The sequence below is a fragment of the Poecilia reticulata genome, chromosome 7, assembly GCF_904066995.2.
Source record: "Poecilia reticulata chromosome 7, P_reticulata-male-v2, whole genome shotgun sequence".
NCBI classification, from domain to species: Eukaryota; Metazoa; Chordata; class Actinopteri; order Cyprinodontiformes; family Poeciliidae; genus Poecilia; species Poecilia reticulata.
The window spans coordinates 31,040,691-31,062,911 of NC_088836.1; the positions used below are offsets into that span (position 1 = coordinate 31,040,691).

General features: G+C 41.8%; 1 protein-coding gene across 6 annotated transcripts in view; it reads right to left on the minus strand.

Annotated features, from left to right (window-relative positions):
• rgs19 (regulator of G protein signaling 19) overlaps positions 1 to 22,221 on the minus strand; it is a 31,533-nt gene that overhangs the window by 5,099 nt on the left and 4,213 nt on the right. For 2 of the 6 annotated variants that reach the window (XM_081609317.1, XM_081609318.1), the window contains exons 2-5: positions 18,655 to 18,765; positions 5,062 to 5,237; positions 2,399 to 2,491; positions 1,145 to 1,379 (exon numbers count right to left, since the gene is read on the minus strand). In XM_081609317.1, the coding sequence (XP_081465443.1) occupies positions 1,145 to 1,379; positions 2,399 to 2,491; positions 5,062 to 5,237; positions 18,655 to 18,669 (519 nt within the window). In that variant the 5' untranslated portion in view covers positions 18,670 to 18,765. Of the gene's footprint in view, positions 1 to 1,144; positions 1,380 to 2,398; positions 2,492 to 5,061; positions 5,238 to 17,137; positions 17,475 to 18,654; positions 18,766 to 22,221 lie in introns of those variants that run through there. The other 4 variants (XM_081609319.1, XM_081609320.1, XM_081609315.1 and 1 more) reach the window with 4 other exon arrangements.

Consider the following 22,221-nt stretch of genomic DNA (forward strand, 5'->3'; position numbering starts at 1 on the left):
CAGCTCTCATAGAGGCAGAAGTACAGTGAGAAACCCTGAAACACACACACACACACACACACACACACACACACACACACACACACACACACACACACACACACACACACACACACACACACACGCACGCCCTGCAGGCAGCACCAGATATTTATAGAAAGACAAGCTTTCTCTTATGCTTTCCCTCTGCTCTTATTTAGGGAAGACTATGTTTCCCTCTAACACCCCCCCCACCCACACACACACACACACACACGCACACACACACACACACACACACACACACAAATAGAGCGATAGGCATCGTACCAAGGTCAAATGTGCAGACAGACAGCCTGGCATGCATCTTCTGTGCCAAACTCGCCTGGCTGGATGTCTCTCTATTTTAGTGTGTGTTGGTATGTGTGTGTGTGGGTGTGTGTGTGTGTGCGTGCGTGTGTGTCTATAAAAAGGTTTTAGTACCTGAAGGTGATGAGAGCAGCAATTTATAGCTTCCTGTAAACACACTGTACAAACACACGCGGTGACATACATGTACACACGGACATGTCAACACATTGTGACGAGCCGGAGACGGAACCTGACAAGAGAACCCGCGGGCTCACACACACACACACACACACACACACACACACACACACACACACACACACACACACACACACACACACACGCACACACACACACACACACACACACATTACGTCTGTCTATCTTCATAAGGACTATGCATTTACTTCCATTCATTTTTCAGTTATTTCTAAAGTCTAACTTTGAGCCTTACTTTAAAACACAACTTCCTCCGATGGGCCCCAGGCTTTGGGCCCCATCAGGCATTATGTGTCCTCAAATGGGCCTTACAAGTTGAGAAGTGCTAACACACACACACTACATCTGTGTTGGAGTGAAGAAAGCCACCCTCCTCCCACGCCTCCCTGAACTGAAGGGACGTCTCTTCATCTAACAACCAATAATCACTGGTCAATCAGCTCAGAGACCACTGAGCATGTGCAGAACATCTGGCACATCAAAGTCTCCACGTGTTTCAGGAGTTCCTGTTGCCGCCGTCCAGTTTGGCGACACAGCAACTCTTAAACTCTTTGAACCTTTTGGAGATTTTCAAGTCGTCGGAAGCAAACTTTACCTCTTTTGGCGATAATATAGAAATATAGTCTTCGTAGATGGAGCGAGCTTTTTCTTCTATGGCACTCTTGTTGATTTCTTGTTTGAGGTCTTCGCAGGCCAGCCAGAACAACATGTTCTCCTCGCTGTACTCGGTCCGCAGGAACTCCCGGAAAACGTTGCGACCTGCGGGGTTCCTCATCAGCTTGTCGAACGACTGAGACCACATCCGGACCTCCTCCACCGAGGGCTTGGGACTGTGGGACGAAGAGTGGAAAATATCTGTTTGTTTTGGTTTAAATAGATTTTTTTTTTTTTTTTTTTAAAGAAAAGTAATGTTTTTGTTACCGCAGGGAGTCTTTGCGAAATACAATGAGATCATGGAATTATGGGTTAAAAGAACAAGAAAAAAGCAGAAACTAAAACAGTTGAAACTCATCTTGTCATCAGCAGATGCACTTTCAACACACTCACACTTTGTGGAGACAAACTGCTTGACTTACACATCCACAGGAAGAATATTCAGATACCGTGACTAGATTTACGCATGTTAAGGAAAATAAAAGGAAAATTGTGCAGATAGTAGTAAATAGATTATCATCTAATGAAATCAATTTAATAATCAAAATGGCAATTTATCAGATATTTACATGCAACACCACAAATCTGTCATGGTGCATTCTCTGACTCCAAAGGAGACTCAGTGAAAATCTAATGAGGATCTTCATAATTATAGGATTATTTATATTATAACTCGAGAGAAGAAGAGATGCCCTCATTAAAATGTTAATTACTGATGTTAGATATTCTCATGTGTAGATTCAGGACCTCTTTTTATCCTGCTTTATAAATGATTTCCTGAACTCTACTTTTCATTATTTGACATGAAAGAACTAGTGATAGAAACTGATAATTGTTTTGTCTGTTTTCTTGCTTTTCTATAAATGTTGTTGCAGGATTTATATCCCTGAACTTGTTCTATGTTTTGGCATCAGAAGTACAAAGGATCAGCGAACGTCTTTACTAACATTTACTGTTACATCAGTGAGCATCAACGCCCAAACTGCTCATTCAGAATCAGGGCTGTAATACAGGAAGTCATGTGTTGGCAACAGTTGCAAGGCAGCAGAAACTCAGGGATTTTTCAACTTCTTCTAAAACTGAGAAGTTCTGTATTTTTTTGTTCTTCAAATCTACAAAAACTCCCACTGATGCTTTTCCATGATGCCATACAAAAAAAAAAAAAAAACAGTTTTTAGATGTAATGAATTCTCACCAAGTTTCAAGTTTAGTTTCCATCTTGGTGTCCTGTGATATTCTCTTCCTCCTTCTCCTCTTCCGTCTCTCCTCTTCATTCCTGACGGTGAGACTGACATGGTAAAACGGCTTTCAGGCAGGAAACACACACACACACACAGCTTATACATGCACGCACGCGCACGCACACGCACAACACACACGCACGTGCATGCACAACACACACACACACAACTTATACACGCACGCACGCGCACACACGCACAACACACACACACAGCTTATACATGCACGCACGCGCACACGCACAACACACACGCACGTGCATGCACAACACACACACACACAGCTTATACACGCACGCATGCACACGCACGCACACACACGCACAACACACAAACACAGCTTATACATTCACACGCACACACGCGCACGTGCACGCACATGCACAACACACACGCACGTGCATGCACAACACACACACACAACTTATACAAGCACGCACGCACACGCACAACACACAAACACAGCTTATACATTCACGCACGCGCACGCACACACACATGCGCACGTACACGCACATGCACAACACACACACAGCTTATACACGCACGCATGCACACGCACGCATACGCACGCACACACACAAACACGGCTTATACATGCACGCACGTGCACACGCACAACACACACGCACGTGCATGCACAACACACACACACACAACTTATACAAGCACGCATGCACACGCACGCACACGCACGCACACGCACAACACACAAACACAGCTTATACATTCACGCACGCGCACGCACATGCGCACGTACACGCACATGCACAACACACACACAGCTTATACACACACACAGCTCACACAGATGTAATTGCTTGTAGAACTATAAACACATATACAGTCACACACAATGTTATTATCTCTTTTAATGGCAGCATCAGCCACAGTTATGTTAACAGCTGTAGTTACAAACGTCTCACTGGGTGTAATTGAGAGTGAGCCATAAATAATTCATTCCTTTGGGAACTACTGAGCCATAATCACTGCATGGCTACTGTCTGACTGCTGGATCAAATGTTCATCAACTATTTGTCTTCATAATTAAATAGATGTGATTTCAAAATGTACAGTTAGTTTCTCTTCTATAATAATGACATCCTAACATAAAGCAACCTGGTTGTCCTCTTTGGTCAGCAATGATCACACTGGAAACAAAAACTAAATATTTCTGCTTCGCTACTGAAAGCTAATTCACATGAGGGTTTATATTGTACCAAACGTTTCTGTCTCAGACCCCCAACATGACGAGAGTCGTGATGTGGCATCATCTGCGCGACTGTTAGCTCAGTATGTTTGTTTGCTAATGTTAGCATTGCTCGTGTTGTGATCTATACGGATCAATATGCTGTTACAGTGAGCTCAGTATGCTGTGCAACTATATGAGACAATGGGTCAGATATGTTAGCATGGTAGCTTAAAGCTATATTTATGAATCTGTATAAACATAAAACTTCCCAATCTCAAACAAATAGGTTATAATTTGCATTAGTTGTTTTTCTACTAGGGTTCATTTACAATGCGAAGGAAGAGAGGCAAACAAAATAAAAGAGCAAACCAACAACCAGAGCCTCCTACAGATAAAATCTCTATTACAGCTAATGTCACTGAATAACTATTTCAGTCAAGTTGACTTCCTTTTTGTAAGTTTCTGATGCCAGTAGAGATTAAAGCAGATGAAGACAAGATGAAATCATCTCAAGAAGGATTCAGGAAACCATCGCTTTTTTCTAGACAGATACTGCAACCATGTTGCAATCCAGCAAAGCCACATCTGATACAACCAACTTATAGTAGTTACCTCTAAAGTCAGTGGAAATACAGAACTCTGTAGTGAATAGATGTCGCAGTTAAATAAAAACATGAACTGGGCAAAAAAAGCCCTTTATCATAAAGTCATTTGCAAGTTTGTGTTTTATTTTGGAGGCCAGTTAGAGAGTGATGAGGTTTTTTTGAACAGTGCAGCGCTTGCTGAAGTTAAAGTGTTATTAAACAGACATTTGTCTGATGGGTGGGTCTGTTTGAGGGTCTGTTTGCTCCTCATTTTACAGCTTTGTAACACAAACGGTTTTCCTTTAAACAATCAGCCTGCTTTGAGACAAACTGACAATAATTGTAAATTTTTTTCTTCTTTTTTATTGCTACGCTTTCATGCTACTATAAATCTGCATGCTGGTAATTCTAGTTCTTAGAAAGTTCAAAATGGGAACTGGGCTAGAAAGCTGCAGCCAGTGCACCTCTTAAAATAAATGTGAAAGTTCACAAAGTCTTTGTTTTGCATTTGCAACAGATGCGTTATGAAAATCTGATCATATGAATCAGTTTCTCTGAAGTCTGACAGCTAAGTTTCTCGTTAATAACTTTTTAAACATCACTTGTAAGCGCAGATTCTTGACTCTGCTGACAAATCCTGCTAAAGTTACCGACGCTTTGATAATGAGCTCGTTTCACCAGGGATTAATCAGCTTTTATTCCTGATTGGTAGAGCTGTGATAACAGGATTCATGCTTCTCTCTCCTACCTCAGTGTTTTATGACAGAAGCACATGTTACTTTCTCTGTGAGTGCGTGTGTGTGTGTGTGTGTGTGTGTGTGTGTGCTTGCTCGTTTCTTACCATGAACAGCTGCAGCAGCAGCACCAGCAGAAGCAGCAGGCATTGGGCCGCTGGGAATTCTGGGTAGTGGTCAAACCCCGGGCCTCTCCTGCGCCGCTCAGAGCCGAGGTCTCGCTGCGACCTCCCCCCATGGCCAGCTCACCACCCCCCCGATCGGCTGGAATCGGACCTGTGTACTGCACAGAGACGGAGACCCGCTGTAATGCTCCCTTCTGTTACAGTAGCAACACTTCAGCGTTGAGCTGGCTAAAACATGAACTCAACTAAAAGTTGTTCAGTTGGATTTTTAAAACAAATCGTCAGCAAATTTCACGTCAAGTTTTCAAAATCAGACAGCTGGAGATGATCACCGATGGCACTGATCAGATCAGACCTAGAAAGAAAAACTGTTTGTGTTTTGTGATGGTGGTTGTAAGTAGAGGTTCTTGTGCATAAAGAAGAAGCGACAGACAAACCAAAAGAAGCTAAAGCTCAGACTACAGCCTTAAAAGTCAAGATCTGGATAGTGAGTGACACTTATCGGGAGGCTGTTAGTCGTAATTTAGACGTACAGCTACAACACCGGCACCTTTCCTGAATCTGTGAAAAAAGGTGTATAAAGTTGCAAAGGGCTGCATAAATCTGTCTTTCCTGTCCTCTTCTGGCAGTTAGTCACCCTGCCATGACCCCATTCAGCTACTTTTGCAAAAAGAAACGGCACATCAGTGACTACCTGTGGTTTCACGGTCAGGATCTCTAGGGGGCAGGTGTGAACAGCAGAGTGTCTCACTAGGAAACCTCCACTTTATTTTCTTTGGTTCATTTGTTTGCAGATGACATGATTCTGTTCAAGCCCTGATCTTCAGCGGACATTCAAGCAGTTTTCTGTAAAGTGTAAATAAGTCAGGATGAGAGTCAGAGGCCACAGATTCGACAGACTCCCCCTGGGAGGGACTCTGACCTGGGAAAACCTGGGGACCCCCCATGGCAACCTGGTGCATGATGGAGCAAAGCATGGCTTTTCCTGCAGGAGCGTTCCCACATCCACTAGGGTTAAACCTAAACGCTCATGTTGCGTCATACCAGTGAGATGACAAATGTGACTTGCAAGCCTTGTGATTGTCGCAAACAGTTACATTTTCCTGTCCCCATCTCAACGGACTGTGTTGTGTGACGCCAGAGGCTCCGCCTTAACCGTACCGTACTGTTGTCCCATTGGCCGACAACTGAAGGAAGCCCAGGAACGGTGCTGTACGGGGCGGTTCTCTGAGAGCTTTTACAATGGAAACAGACAGCAAAGACCAAAAGAACCGTCCAGCCATCGGTAGAGGACGCTGCTGCAAAGCAAACCTAACTCATGCCCAGCTAAAATCAGAAGTATGCTAAATGTAATGCATGTTTCTTTGCAGTTTGCAGTATTATCTGTGGGTCTGTTTGAGCACAGAAAGCCTTACCTTGGAGACAAAACACTGGAGCTAAGTAAAAATTAAAAAACAAACAATGTGTAATAAATACAATGCCCCTAAAAAGATTCAAAACAAGACATAAACAAGCCTAAATATAATAATTAGAAGGTGAACTGAGGAAGTCTAAAGAAGATGAAAGACCAGAACTGAATGACTTCAGGGCATTAAAAGGTCTGAAACAATGCAAAGCTGCTAATCTACAATAACTTTGGGTTTAAACCAAAACAGCACTAAAATAATATCATTATGCAAAGGTGAGCAAAGGTGCACCTTGAGTTGCTCGAGTCGAAAATGTTGCTTTTCAACTCAAACAACATTTTCAACATTCCTCGAGTTGAAAACATTTCCCTCATTTTCAACTCAAGCAGCAGTGACTGTAAGGGGAAAGAGATCAGTGAGGGCAACACAGACGGATAAAAGAGTTGGCAACGGGACCGGAGTCTCAAAGAGGAAGAAGAAAACAGGAGATTTTACAAACAGAGGACTGGAGAAACAAATGGGAGAAAGAGCAACATGATGTAACACAGAGGAAGTGAGAGAGAGCGGGTATGGAAGCAGGCAATGTGATGCATCATGTGATCGAGCTGTGATCACACATACAAACACACACAGACTCTAATGCATATGGATGGACTTTGGAACATGGACTCACTTGGGTTTGTTCAGATCTGAAATATTTGTTCAAAACAGGATGAAGTTTATCTCAAGTTAAACTGCAGGAGTTTTAAGGATACAGATGTGCATCCTTTGCCACTTACTACACATTAGATGAGGACAAAGCAACTGTCTGATTTTTACTTCTATGTCGTTCTTGTTCCCATCAACAGACTCTGTTCTCTTGGCAGAAGGTAAATCAGAACCAATCACAGTGGCAGCTGCTGTGAGTTACTGTGAAAATGTACGAAAACGTTTCAGATATCATAGGTTAAATAAAGAAAAATGGTGAAATAACAACAACATATCAAAGGATAAACCTTTGGGTTCCCAGAAGCTCCAGGTTAACAACAGGAACCGTCGGTCTGGTCGGGAAGTCGTCACCTTTCAGGTTTTTAAGCCCCTGGCAGCAAAATGAAACTCCTTCGCAAGAAATAATTAGTGGTAACAAGATCTCAATCTGTTAAATCTTCACAAGCCTTTCTCTGTGAGGTGACTGCTATCTCGGGATCTTTTGTGGCTTTTCCTGATGAAGTTGTAATTGAAGATGCTCCAACTATATTTAAATCATTTGTTTGGCAGAATTTTGGATTTCAACACACAAACAATGCGCAGGTAGAAAACAACCAATGGATGAATGTCTAGGGCAGGGGTCCCCAAACTCTTTTCCTGTGAGGGCCACATAACCTTTCCCTTCTCTGGTGGGGGGCCGGAGTCAGTTTGTAACAGAAGAAGTGTTACACGGTTATCACCTGCGCTGCCGGAAGTCGTTGAGGGGTGGAGGGTGCGCGTTTATCGATTGATTTTTACCCAGAAAGCACATGGGCAAAAACCGTTAGTGAAATGGTCACTGGGACTGACTAGTATATATTCCATTGAGGGAAAGTAACTTTAACATATGAATTCCTCATGTGTCAACATAAAGGCTCGTTTTGAAGTATAAGCTGCTACTTACAGGCATTGAAGAATTCGAGCTGGAATGCAGCATTCATAACAAACACCTGTGTTCATCTGCTCTGCCGCTAGCAAACAACCGTACTGATTAAGTTTAAAGTCAAGCAGTTCCCTAAAAACATTGTTTTGCGCCATGCAAAACAAAACACCCACAGTTTACAGGACACACTTCCTGCTAAAGAGCCCCCTGGTGGTTGAAGAAAAATCCACATATAATAAATACAATATATATGAAAAAAAATCTGAATGCTCTTTGGTATTGTTCAGGGGGCCCGACCAAATGTGGAGGCGGGCCGGATCCGGCCCGCGGGCCGTAGTTTGGGGACCAGTGGTCTAGGGTTACGCTGAGCAAACAGTGCACTCTGTCAGCAGCAACAGGTAAACGTTGTACTGCTTGCAGACTGCGCGTAGTTTAAGTACCGCCAAACATCTGAAGAGATAAAAGGGTTTGTTGATCAGTTTGTTGAGTTTGTGGCAAAATCTATAAAAAAATGCAGAATAAAGGATTTTATGGAGTATGAATTTGATCGGGACAGTTTTCATTAGAGTAAAATTAAAACCCTGTCTTATCTTGCTCTCCTGAACTCAATATTGTGGCTCGTTTTGTCTTGTGAGTTTAAGTTAGAAATAATTAAAAATAAGGTCAGACAGAAGACGTGTGGGCAGGCAGGAAGTGTCGGCTGGTTTAGACTAGCAGGGTTTCCTGATACAAAGTTATTTCACATCGACATGTACAGTTGAAACCAGATGTTCACACAGTGCATGAAAACACCTGTAGCATTTTTTTTTCCACTGTCTGAACATTAAATCAAAGTAAAATTATTTTATTTTAGGTCAGTTTGCATGCGGAACAATCATAGTGTTGACACTTTTGGGGCTTCTGTGCAGCATTTAAAACTGTTGACCATGATGTGAATCGTTGATTTCTTCAAGCCAATGTGTAGCTTTCAAAGGAGCCAAGAGAAATCACATGTGGGGAACCACAAGGTTCAATCCTGGGGCCCCTCGGATTGAGTATCTACATACTCCTGCTAGAACCAATAAAAACAAACCAGAGCAGGAGCGATCAAGAGGCAGCACACAGTTTCAGCTATAACAGCTAGAATCTAGTGATCAGACCTGAACCTCCAGAGACACATAAAGATAATTACAAAATCAGTCTTCTATCGCCTGAAGTACATTAGGTTTATGTTGTTTAATTATGGCAGGTTTGTTCATTTGAAGACTTCCAACTGCAGCATGTAGGCAAATATTTTATGTGATCTGGACAAAAGAGCATAAAGTCTACAAAATGTGAAGGAGTAATGTTGACTTCAGTGGATTCATGTGTACACCTTCCACAGGTAGATAAGGAGAGGTTTGTGCTGCAGTCATTATGAAGACAAATAAAGACGGGGAAGCAAGGTCCGTACGGCGATCACAAAATAAACAGCTGGGAGCTTTCTTTTTTAGTTTCTGTTTAAAAGAAGACGACCAATGGTGGAGCTGCTGACAGACGCAGAGGCTGTGTGAGTTTACTCACTGCAGAAACACACACACACACACAGGCATAAAAGTCAAACATAATCAGTCATGTTTAGGTACACACACACACACACAAAGTTTACCTGATATGTCAGAGAAAAGATAGGGCACTCCCTTACCTTCAGTTATCACCCACCCCATCTTATATAACACAGAGATATCATGTTGCTGCCTCTGTGTGTGTGTGTGTGTGTGTGTGTGTGTGTGTGTGTGTGTGTGTGTGTGTGTGTGTGTGTGTGTGTGTGTGTGCGTGTGTGCGTGTGTGTGTGAGTGTTTTTGTCAGCGAGTGTCTGAAGCGGAATGAGGGCAGGACTGAACAAAAAGTAGGTGAATTTATCTCTTGGAAAGTGACTGACTGGAGAAACACTGATTATAAGGCTTTGAATGCCAGAAAGGTGATAGAAGGGTGAAAAACGACTGTGATGAAAATGATGAAGAGAAACAAAAACTAAGTAAAAAGATGAAAAATGAAAGAAAACAAAATCAGAGGCATGACTTCCTCTTTCACGCCATGCGGCTTTTCAGAGTGAGTGTATTTAAAGGGATCTGGGCTGCCGTGTTAATCTGATTAAACTGGATGACATTTAAATTAGATGGAGATCATTTACATGTGAGCACCAAGAGGAAACTAAAAGGACAGATAAGTAAAAGGCACAGAATACCTTCAAGTGAAGAGAAGAAGAGCTGCGTCTTGAGCGGACTTGTTTTAAAAAGTGAAGTGTGAGGAAACGTGGTGAAACGTCCTGAGCAGGAATGAACTGATGCATGACTGACGTCAACAGTGAAAAAACGGTTTATATCTGGAATAAGTCGGGCATAAAACCAACAAAACTGTTTTGGTTGTAGTGGCAAAGGGGTAAAATTATCAGCAGAGGCATCATTTAGCAAACAACAAGCATTTCAAGTTCAGTCAAAGTTTAATGTAAACAAAAAAAACAAACTAAGTGAAAGTTCAGCTACTCAATCACCGTAATACAGCAAATCTAAGCAACGCAATGAAATCTGAGGGATCTATTACCAACCAACACAGGAATTTACTGAATGCATCTCACCAAAACCTAACAAATAATATGATCCTGCAGTAGAATAAGGGTATAGACAACGTCCACTTATTCAGGATGGATTTGGTTTTATTTTTATTTTCACATTATTTTATATATATATATCCAGTATTTGTTATTAAAATTCTTCCCACAGTGAAGGACGAGTCCTACTGACGAGTAAAATGTAAAACATGAATTTTGCCGTTGAGCTTAAGAAGATTTCAGATTCTAGATCAGAGGTTCCCAAACTGTGGGGCGCGCCCCCTAGGGGGGCCGCCGTGCCATTGCAGGGGGGGCGAGGGAAGCCGTCTGGATGGAAAAAAAACATGAACGCTGTATGCGCTGGGTTTTTACCTTAGAACGGCTGACTCTGTTATTCCTCTGTCAATTTGATACAGTAGGGGCTTCCACACTTCCCGTATCTGTGTCCTCTGTCACTTTTATCAGCAGTTAAAACTGTTTCATCCGTTGTTAACATGTGGTAACCTGTTTTTCCGAGCAGCCTTTAAACGCAACATTAGCGCTACGACCCTCGCGCTGGGTTTACACTTGTGCAGCAGTGAAGGAGACCTGCTGCTGCTGTGCAGAGCTACGCAGGTTTGTGTTAGAATCATGGCAGCAAACCAGCAAAACGCAAAGAACTTTTCACAGTTTTTCCCCCCAAACTAATAAACTGTTGAGTAAAGCTGTTGGATGCAGGTCAAGTTAGCTAAAAGATGACTAGCTAGCTAATATCAATACAGCACCTGAAGCTTGTTAACAAGTAGCTTGTAGGTGGTGTTGTCTATATTCAGCTACGATTCATTTTGCCCCCCAAAACGTTAATTTGCCCCCCTTGTTCATCTGGAGCCGGGGTCGAGTATAACAGGGAGTCTCTAAGAATCCACCCCCAACCCCCTTCGCTCACACACATCGTTCAACCAGACAGCTATTTGTAAGCCATGGGGGGCCCAGAAATAGTTTGGAAACCACTGGGGGGGGCCCAGGAGAAAAGGTCTGGGAACCACTGTTGTAGATCAAGGCTTTGCTGTAGACAGTGATCTACTTAGAGCCTTCAGCAGAATGAAGGAAACCCAACACGCTGCTGCCCAGAAGTGTCACCGCAGTCCTGGAAAGGTTTCATCCAGAATGTGCTGCTTTGGGTTCCTGGTCTCGGTGTAGACGGTCGGCTGGCCAGCTCCAGAAAAACTCCTACTGGTTAAAACTTCCTCCGTTTACCAACGATGGAGGCCACTGAGCTCACTGAGACCTTCGGAGCAGCAGAAATATTTCGGTATCCTTCCCCAAATGTGCGCCTCATCAAGTGTGCAAAACACCATTTTTTCCACAGTATCATAATGTGGTATTTGTGTGTAGAATTTCGAGAATAGAGATTAATTCGATGCAGCTTGGAATAAGGATGTACAGCCACCAAATGTGGAAAAAGTGAAGCGCTGTGAATACTTTCCGGATGCTCTGTACGTGTCATGTAGGGAGGAGACGCACACGAGCATTTATACTGTCTACAAATAGACTTGATGGGAAAATCTGAGGGCACCCTCATTTTGTCTGTCTTTTTTTTTTTTGGTTTGCATTCCACATTTGTTTGTGAATGACACACAGTCGAATCCTAATGGGAACTATTTTGACTGCAAGGCAGAAAAACCTTTGTCCTAGAACATGAACTGATGCTTCCTCCATAGTCTTTTGGTCCAAATTCCACCTTTTTCATATTTTTCTTACATTTTCCCAGATATTTTCAGACGCTGAACTAATTTAAATGTTGGGTGTGAAACAATTTAGCATTTAGACATGGTCCACTGTCCTGTGTTAAAGGGAAAGCCGTATCTGGTGTATATTTTCAAATAAATATCTGATTTAAACAATAACAAATAAGCTCGTAGACGGTGAAACCTGTACAGTAATCACCTCAGTGTTGGTGAACCGCCTCCTCCTGTTCCTCCATGCCTCGGCAGCACAGATGGGCCAATAAAGCAATATGAAATTCAAATGAAGAGCCGGAGCAGCGTGTCCGTCCGCCAACCAGCTCACACACGTTCCACACACAGCTGCAGCCAACAGCAGGCTTTAAGTAATGAAGCGCTCATTTTCAGTATTAATCTGAGAGATTACACATCTATAATCTCTCCACCTGATCGCCAGCAGTCCACTGACTGTCTCTGTGAGCGACGACTCGCAATCACAGATCAAAAGACAAATGGAGGAGTTGAAAGAACATTTTTTATTTCTTTGACAGCGTTTTTTTTTAAATGTGGGAGAAAGCAGAAGAGAGGAAAACATGATGAAAGTTTTCTACAATTATTACCCACTATGTTAGCAGTAAAAATACCTCCACACAGCTCAAGAAAGTTCGTGCTTATTCAATCAAAACCAAAATGCTTCTGTCGAGTTAGCAAAAAAAAAGCTAACAGCACACAGGTTTCTATGAAAGTCCTATTAAAATGGAAGTACGAACAGCTGATATCCACTAATACTTGAGAGCTCAGAAATGCTTCAAACTGCTTAGTTTAACAGTTCAAACACCAAATATTCCTCTGTATACATGAATACGAACCATGTAGGGCTGAAACGATTCCTCGAGTGATTCGAGTACCTCGATTATTAAAATTCCTCGAGGAAAATTGACCTGCCTCGAAGCTTCGTTAATTTATGCTTTATCATTTAGCGCACCGTGTTTCAGCCGGAACATTATTTGCGTTGCGCGGAGCTCTGACTTCCTCTGAGTTGTTGACGGAAGCTACGTGTTAGCGGCATAACGTCCAATCTTCAGGTTCGGCCCATGGGGATTTTACTGATTGGTGATAATTCCGGGTTTTCATTGTTTTTGTGGGACCAATAAACATCCTTAAACTGACCGGCGCGATGCCGGGAGTTCGGCAGCCTTTCTGCTCCGGAGCTGCTGGTTGAACGGCGGGAAGAAGCTGAGGAGGATTTCTACAGGTGAGCGGAGAGACTGAACACGGCGGGCGGCTGAGGGTTGATGCTTACAGGGTAAGAGCAGCTTTACGGACGAACCGCACAATAAACTTATATCATCCCGGTCTGAACAAACGGGAGGCGGAACATGGCGGGTAGATGAGTTTCTGAACGGAGGAGCCGTAAATATCCCGTATTGCTCCCCCGGTCTACAAAAAAGTAACTGGTAGGGAAGCTCAAATGTGGAAAAAATAGACTGATGTTGATATCCGATAGTAACACTGGTGTTATGGAAGATTTACCAATATTTTATTTCATAATTGTTTTTATCCGATTACTCGATTAATCGTAAGAAAAATCTATAGATTACTCGATTACTAAAATAATCGTTTACAACAGCCCTAGAACCATGGGAACCATCTTAGCGCAGAAGCTAACATCCACGGCTATTATTTTCTCCACTCTAAGGGTTAAACTCAATCAGCGCCTAGGAAAATTATTGGCTGCTTCGCAAACATCAGCCAATAAACGGCGTGTTAAGTCACACTGCCATCAAGTATTTCAGCATCTCAAGCTGCACTTTCTGACATCATCGTATTTTTGGTATGCATCAAAACAACAAAAACAAATCTGTCCACAGACAAATCCTGGAATAGGCCAGTGACCACTGCTTACAATCATCAGTGGACATAAAGTAAAGAACTGAAATTGATAAAACTCATCAAAATCCATCCCTTTATGCATAAAAACTACAGTAAAATAACCGTTTTCACACCTTAGTCATTCATTTTGGGTTGAATCAGTTAACCAGTTTGCTATCTTGTAACTTTTTCCAGAGGTTTGGTTTCTTTTCACACCCAGAAAACCAAGTGAACCTGCAGCTACAAACCATCCAGCCTGCTTATTAACTGGAAGTTAAGCTAGAAGAAAACTGAGTTTCACTACATCAGCAGTATTTTATTTCTTACCTTCACAGTTTTAGCTTAACAATGAATCCTAAGTTAAGGTGTTGCACTTTTTGGAAGAGGATTACCTGCTGCTAGATCAGGAGTCTGCAAATTTAGGCTCTGTGCTTCATCTCATGTATTAAATATAGTGCAACTATTTACATACGGTTATTATTTTACCGTATTTTCCGCACTATAAGGCACCTAAAAACCTTCAATTTTCTCAAAAGCTGACAGTGCGCCTTATAATCCGCTGCGCCTTATAAATGGACCAATATTGAGCCACAACAGGTCTAGGAACTACGGTAAACAGCCGCTGACTTCATTTTCCCCGTAGAAGAATTGCGCGGTGCATGCTGGGATAGTTGTCAGAACGCTGGTTTGTTAATAAAGTTTGACTGACTTATCTACCTACCGACCTGATAATCAGGTCGTCTGCAGGTCATTTAGCGCCACGTTCTCCACCAACATGCTGTGAGCGAACGGAGACGGGTCACCATCGTCCGGCCACGACGCCCCGGCCCAGAATGCTCTCCTCTCCTCGCCGACCCGATTCGGACTGTTTTGTTGACATTCTTTATGTCAACAAAGTGGCTTTAGATATTCATCCGTGGTGCTTCGACTAGGGCTACCAAGGGACCAGCCCCTGTACATTTAGAGCCGGGTGGGTCGGGGGAAAAGAGACAAAGACTGCGGCAGCAGTGTGTCGGTTGGTCTGTTACCCAGAAAGCAGTTGGGCACAATATCGCAACACCAACACCGTGAGTGAAACAACGACTGGGGCAGCTACTATATAAAGCACTCGGGGACCATTTCTTTACAAATGTGGATGTGTAAAAATAGAGTACGGAACAAATTGGCAACCCAAACTGAAGCGACTATTCCATGCGCCTTATATATGAAAAACGTTTTAAAATAGGCCACTCATTGAAGGTGCGCCTTATAATCCGGTGAGCCTTATAGTGCGGAAAATACGGCAACCAAAATCTTGCATCTTCCTCATAAGCTGATCTCCATCTGGTTTTCTAAACTGCTGTTGCATTGTTCTACTTATAAAAGCTGTCTGGATTCTCCTAAATGACATGAAATAAGAGATTATGAAGATTTTATTTTCTTTTTAAGCAAAGTAATTAATCAATACTAAATGCCTATTATGTGAAAATTGAAACTTTCATCACCAGGCCAGTTTTGAGGCTGCAGTCAAAACAAATTACATGTAAACATTTACATTTTCAATGTTTATTGCTACAAAAAACCTGAATCATAAAAAAAAAATCACATTTTGTAATGAATACTGTTTCATGTGCAGATCACTTAACATTATTGTTGTGCTATTTGGGCGGGTTCTCTCTATAACCAGTGAGACTGACTGCTTTCTAGACATAAAAGACATTTAAAGTAACCGGCAGCTGCGACCCAGAATCCTTCTATTCTGGTTCAGTCAGAACTTCACAGTTTTTGTTGTTTTTCCAAAGAGCGAAGGTTTCAGGGAGTCGGAGCCAAACGCGGAGCAGCGAAGAGGAACAAACAGTTGAAGAAGGAACGAACTTCTCCAACCTCCTGCCCTGACATGTTGGGCTCTGATAGAGCTCTGCTAATGTCGCGCACACACACACACACACACACACACACACACACACACACACACACACACACACACACACACACACACACACACACACACACACACACGTGCTGAGCTGCTTTTCTGCTTGATCTATCCTCTTCATTTTTCTCTGAAAACGTCCCACAGACCACCTTGCTTTCCCACTTTCCAGCAGTCACACAGTGAAGCAGACGCGCAGTAAGTGGCTCCATAAATCCAGCTTAGCGCAGCATCGAGGTGACACACTTCATGTTTTTCACCACAAACCAAATCACCCTCCAAATTCATCCCAGCCCTTATAAGGAGAAATCTGTTTTAGGACTAAATGCACACAATTAATCTACAGCTTCTCACACGTGAGAAACTTATAGTCCGTTAACGTGGGGCAACAGGCACACAGTCCCTCCAGACTACGGCCACCAACAAGCCAGACCAAAACAAGCTCTGTGGCTCCTTTGGCTACAAATTGATTAAAAAAAAGTGTCCAGCTTTAAAATGAGCTTTTCAAACAAGTTGCTGTCAGAGCCAACAGATGCCATTTGGTCATAGGAAGTTAAAGTTTCACAACCTGGTGGTCATTTCCTGGATGGAGCCATCAGCTTTAACATTAAAAACACACAAAGTCTGTCATGGACAACATATGAGACTTTGTTTTTGTTTGAAGAAAACAATTCGGCTACCTTGGAATAGCTGTGACCCAAATGAACAATTCAGAACCAAGTATAGAGAATCTGAACGTGTCAATATGTTTAATGTATCAGCCTTAAATGCGAAGCTGCAAGGATTAATGAATCAAAAACCGAGAAAGGTGTCCAATTTAAATATTAATAATGATGTAATTTCAAATTATACAATAATAATAAAAAAGCCAGATGAGAGTTTCTACAATTAATTGCATCCTGGTGGCACAGTTTCCGCTCCATCAGCGCACCAACTCTTTATCTGCTGAGCTACGAGGTCAAAAACGTCGGCGGTAAGTAAGCTCACCAGAGAGACGATTCAAGCCCGGACCACCGAGGGTTTACCGAGTGACAGAGCGAACAGATGTCTCCTTTTGTGATGTCTGCTCTTTCCCCGGCGCTGATTCTGTGCGACGACATGCCTCACCCTCCAGCAGAGAAGGAAGAGGCGAGAGGCGGCCCGGAGCAACAGGAAAAGACGGGGAGGGATGAAGACACCGAGGCAGGAAACAGCCAGAGGCGTTGTGACACACGGGGCTTCTTGGTTTCTTCACGAAACTTGATGAATCAGACTGGGTGTCCACAGAAACACCCACGCTCGCCCTCACCCACCCCATCAGCCCGCACCATGTGGGCCGAGCTAAGCTTCGTTTGCACCAATACAAGCAAATCAGTAAAAAAAAAAAAAAAAAAAAAGTCAGCGTTTACATTCCAGCTCCATCTGAACTTCTAGACTAGACTTGTTAACGTTGGTTCCTTTCACAACCACAGAATAATTTATAACCTGCCTTATCTTCACGCTAAAGAAAACTCATGTTGGAAAAGCTTTTCAACAAATATGAGCAGGTGTTAGGTTTCATGTGAAGCAGCAAACGCCTCCAAAGCTAGAAATGATCGATTGTCTTAAACAGCTAAGACAATTTTTCCACGTCTTTATCGCTTAAGATGCTGGCGGGTGTGGATATTTAAAGCTGATGAATGAAACTGTTAAATATTCTTCTAAATCACTGAGAGTGTGTGAAGAACAGGAGCATTTTTCAGCTGAACCAGCTGACAGAAATGATAAACTGCAAGTGACTCAAGTATTTTTATAAATATGCTAAAACTGCAAAAAAAGTTGCAGTTTTAGCATTCACACACGTTATATTCTGGTAGAGCAGCACAATATCAATTCACACACGGTTACACTATTATATACACAAGCTAATATTCAAACAAACTGTGGAATCTGCAGCTTCACTGTGACTTAAATGAACATGAAGTTAAAATTCACATCATCAAATTTAATGTCAGCGATCCAACTGGTGTCACAATGTAAACACTAGGTGGCGCTTTACAAGAAACCAGCAGCATTTACTTCATGTCTCAGGGTAAATTATTTAACATTTGTTATATTCTGGTAGAGCAGCACAATATCAATTCACACACGGTTACACTATTATATACACTTATGGCTTGCCATACACACCCAACTTCACTGAGCACATATCCCTGCAAATGTGGTGTCAGTGGCTGCGTTTCCATTAACTGGAGAATTGAACAAATTTATATAAAAATAAATTTAATGGAAACATTCTAAAAAAAAAACTAGTTTTTGTACAAGCATGATTTGATTTTCAGCCATATTGAAATAGATGTTTCATAAAACTGCACTGGAGGAAACACTTAGTGATGGACGTCATCTAAAAAGCAGCAGTTGGAAAAAGAGAGAGAATGTATAGACATGCAAACCTTTTTGTTGGAATTGAATTGATATTCCACACTTTAAATCAAATCATTTGAAGAAATCAGGATCAAGAGAAGGAAGAGGTGCAGGAGATTTACCAGTACATCCGCCATGCCGTGAGGGTGGGCAGTCTGTTAGCGTGCGAGTCGTCAGGGATGTTAGCAGGCTGGACACATGCATGTCATCCCCCCTTCTTCCTCGGACCTCTCCTTTACAAACACACGCACCCAGACACACACACACGCGTGCACAAGCGTGAGCACACACACACAGATGAGTCCACAGACATGCATTCGCACAAAATTGCCAAACACAAGCGCACACGATGCAAATGTATCATACAAGTAAATAAAAAAATTACCACAAAAAAAAAGTTCCACACATGAACGCGCACACACACGCACGCACACACGCATACACACACACAGCAACAGATGTAGCAGCCACAACATGCACCAGAACCCCAATGATAAGAACATGGGTGTCCACCGGCAACAGCACACACACACGCACACACACACGCACACACACACACACACACACACACACACACACACACACACACACACAGGCAAACACACACACACACACAGGCAAACACACACACACACACACACACACACAAAGGAAGAGAAGAAAAGGCCACAGTGAATGTGTGTCCCAACTCAGATGTGGTCAATTATGCAAAACTTTTGGTTTAAAACAAAGTCATGACTCTCTGTGTGTTTTCACACAGATCGTAAACAGCACCATTTCCTACTTCACTTTTGTTTTTTACAATAAAACATAATCAGTTACCTTAATATCAAAGACGGAAATGAGAACAAACTTTAAAAAAAATAGAAACTGGTGAGCATTTCGATGAAAATACACACTCCAAAATATCGCTGTGTTTTCAGTATTGGTCAAAGAAATCCCTGAACTTCAGGAACAAGCATCCAGATCAGACTAAGTCAACAACATTTAATTATTCATAATTTACGTTTTATATCCCAAACCTGTGCTCTTAGTTTTTCTGACATTTCTTTTCTCCCAGATACCAAATCAAGGATCCATCAGGTATTGTTCATGCATTCCACTTTCACCAAGTCTAAACACAAGAAAATCTTTTTTTACTAATAAAATGTGGGAACTGCGTTGTACGTTTGTAATCAGTGGCACAAAGTCAACTTTTTACAAAGACCATTTGGTGAAAATGTAGAAGTAATTCTTGTGTCTCTGCACATTTTCAATAATTCTGTAAAAAAAAAAAAAGACAGACATGAAGGAAATGTGTTTTTATACACAGTATTTTGTCACCAGTGGCCTTCGGCAGTAGTAGTTGGACAGGATGCAGTAAGTGGTCCAGGTCCGGGAATCGAACCATAACGCATAAAGAATCATGTGTTCGTTTGGGGTTAATCTTCAACTTTTTAAGAATTTTTACCATGAAGTTCCAGTTTATTTTTCTAAACTGAGGCTCAGAAATTACACATTTTGGCAACAAAATTCTGGGAAGAAAGAAAAAAAAACAAAAACATGGTCATTAATCAGTTTATGATGATCACACACAATGCGTCACTGAACATAAACTTATATTTCAAAGCGAACGTACTGCTGGGCCCTCCATCAAACATGCATGATTCAAAATCATTTTGGTCATCGTGAATTGGAGAAGGTTTTTTTCCTATAAAGCAGTTTAAAGTTTTGAAAGCAGCCGCCCTTCAGAAAGTTCAGCTTTAAAATCCCACATTGAAACCATGAGACAGAGATTAGTAGCAAGGCTGTTGCTCATCAAGCCAATTAGCTTGAATACGGAAAGCTAATGATGCTAAGAAGTTATTTATGGAGAAACAGAAAGGCTGTCAAAGCAGATTTCATGAGCTGAGATTTACTGCAAGGCATTTTTAATTGTTCTGGTAAATTCAGGACTTTTTAAAAACGTTGCCTCGGAGTGATTCTGAATAACGGGTGGAGGAGTTTGCGCTCATGTTTTCTTCTTAACTGCTGCTGAGGCAAGAAAAGAAGATTAAACACAATTATGCACAGAACAGAAACTAAAACTAAAGGAGACAATGACTGACACAGGTAAGCTGTGGAGAAGAGAAAAGCAGGAAGTCTTGTGATCGTCCTCTGCTTCTGACTCTCAGAAAAAGATGTTTCTCTGAAAAATCCATCGATCACACAGGTTTAGAGAACACCAAATAACGTCTGTGAGAGCGCCGAGTTGCATTAACAGCAACAGACAAATGATAAAAACATCTTAAACTGTTAAAATTTACAAATCCAAAAATATATACAAAGATTTACCACTTCCAGGTACATTTTAAGCATCATTAAGTTAATTGTCGTAGATCCAATACTGGAATTAAAAATGCCAACTTCTCAACAAGTTGAAAGATTTATAGTTTTGCTTTAAAAAAAAAAAAAAAAAGAGCCTCAAATGCATCTTGTATGCGGCTAAATTTAGGGATTAATGAGGAGTGAAATCTAAACGTAGTACGCTGAATACCATGTATGTTGTAGTACAATCATAAGACTGCAACTGAGTAAGAATTGACCAACTTTCTGTGGAGCAACATGCATAAATATGAATAAAATAATTCAAACTGATACAGTGGTTAGGAACCACAAGCAAATACTTCAGTCTCCTCCAGAAATGTGCATAAGTGCCTAGATTAATAGTTCAAGCACCAAATATACCGTAAAATGAATAAAGACAGTGGAAACGGTCTTAGACCTGCCACAGAAACCAACATCCAGGCTTTCCTTCCTGCTGTTGTGGGTTTAACCAATCAGCTGGAAGGAAAATTAATGGCACTCCTGGATTGGCTGCTTAGCAAGCGCCGGCCAATCGCATGACAAGAAGCGTTGTTCAAAGGCACGTCAGCTTTTTTCCTGTATGGTTAATGTTTGTTACATTTCTCAGTAAGACTAAACTCCCAGTGCAGGTTTGGATTCTCAATTTTGCCTCCAAAGAGTCAGACTTCCTCCATGTCCCTTAAAGTGACGTCGTTTGAAACTTCTCAAAGTTTTTCTCTGGACTTTGAACACTTTTCAGTCATTTTCAGTCCAGTACCACTGACAGATGACTGCAGATATGAATCTCTGCTGTCTCCAAATAACACAAATTTACCAGAAGCACGATACAAAGTGCATCTTTAGGCTTTTTTTAACAGTGACTTGCAAACCATGACACGATTTCTCCTGCTGTTTCCGATCTCTCATTTGTTTTTAAGTTTTTATGGTAAAGACTTCACTCTTGGGAACTGCTGCCTATAGATCTGGTGCTTCTAATTTTGGTCACTTGCTGCACATTAAGGACTTTTGTAAATGATTTCATGTAACAATATCAATTCAGAAAGTACTAAAAAAAAAAAAAGCAGAAACAAATTCCACCTCAAAGAAGCATGTAGATCTACGACTGAGACTCTGAATGGTTAGAAGAGAAACCGAGAAACCTCTGAAGTTCAAGGTTTGAGAGTTTTGAACAGTTTTGTGCGTTACTACTGACAAGCAGACAAAAACATCAGGACCAATGACAACTGCAAATCAGGAGAAGAATGCAAGAAAGAGATGAAGAGGGAAGGAGATGACCAACTTGAGAAAGAGGAAGTAGGTAACAGACAAAATGAAGAAAGAGTCAGGAAGAGGAAGTGTGAACCAACTGGCAAGAAGAAGAAAAA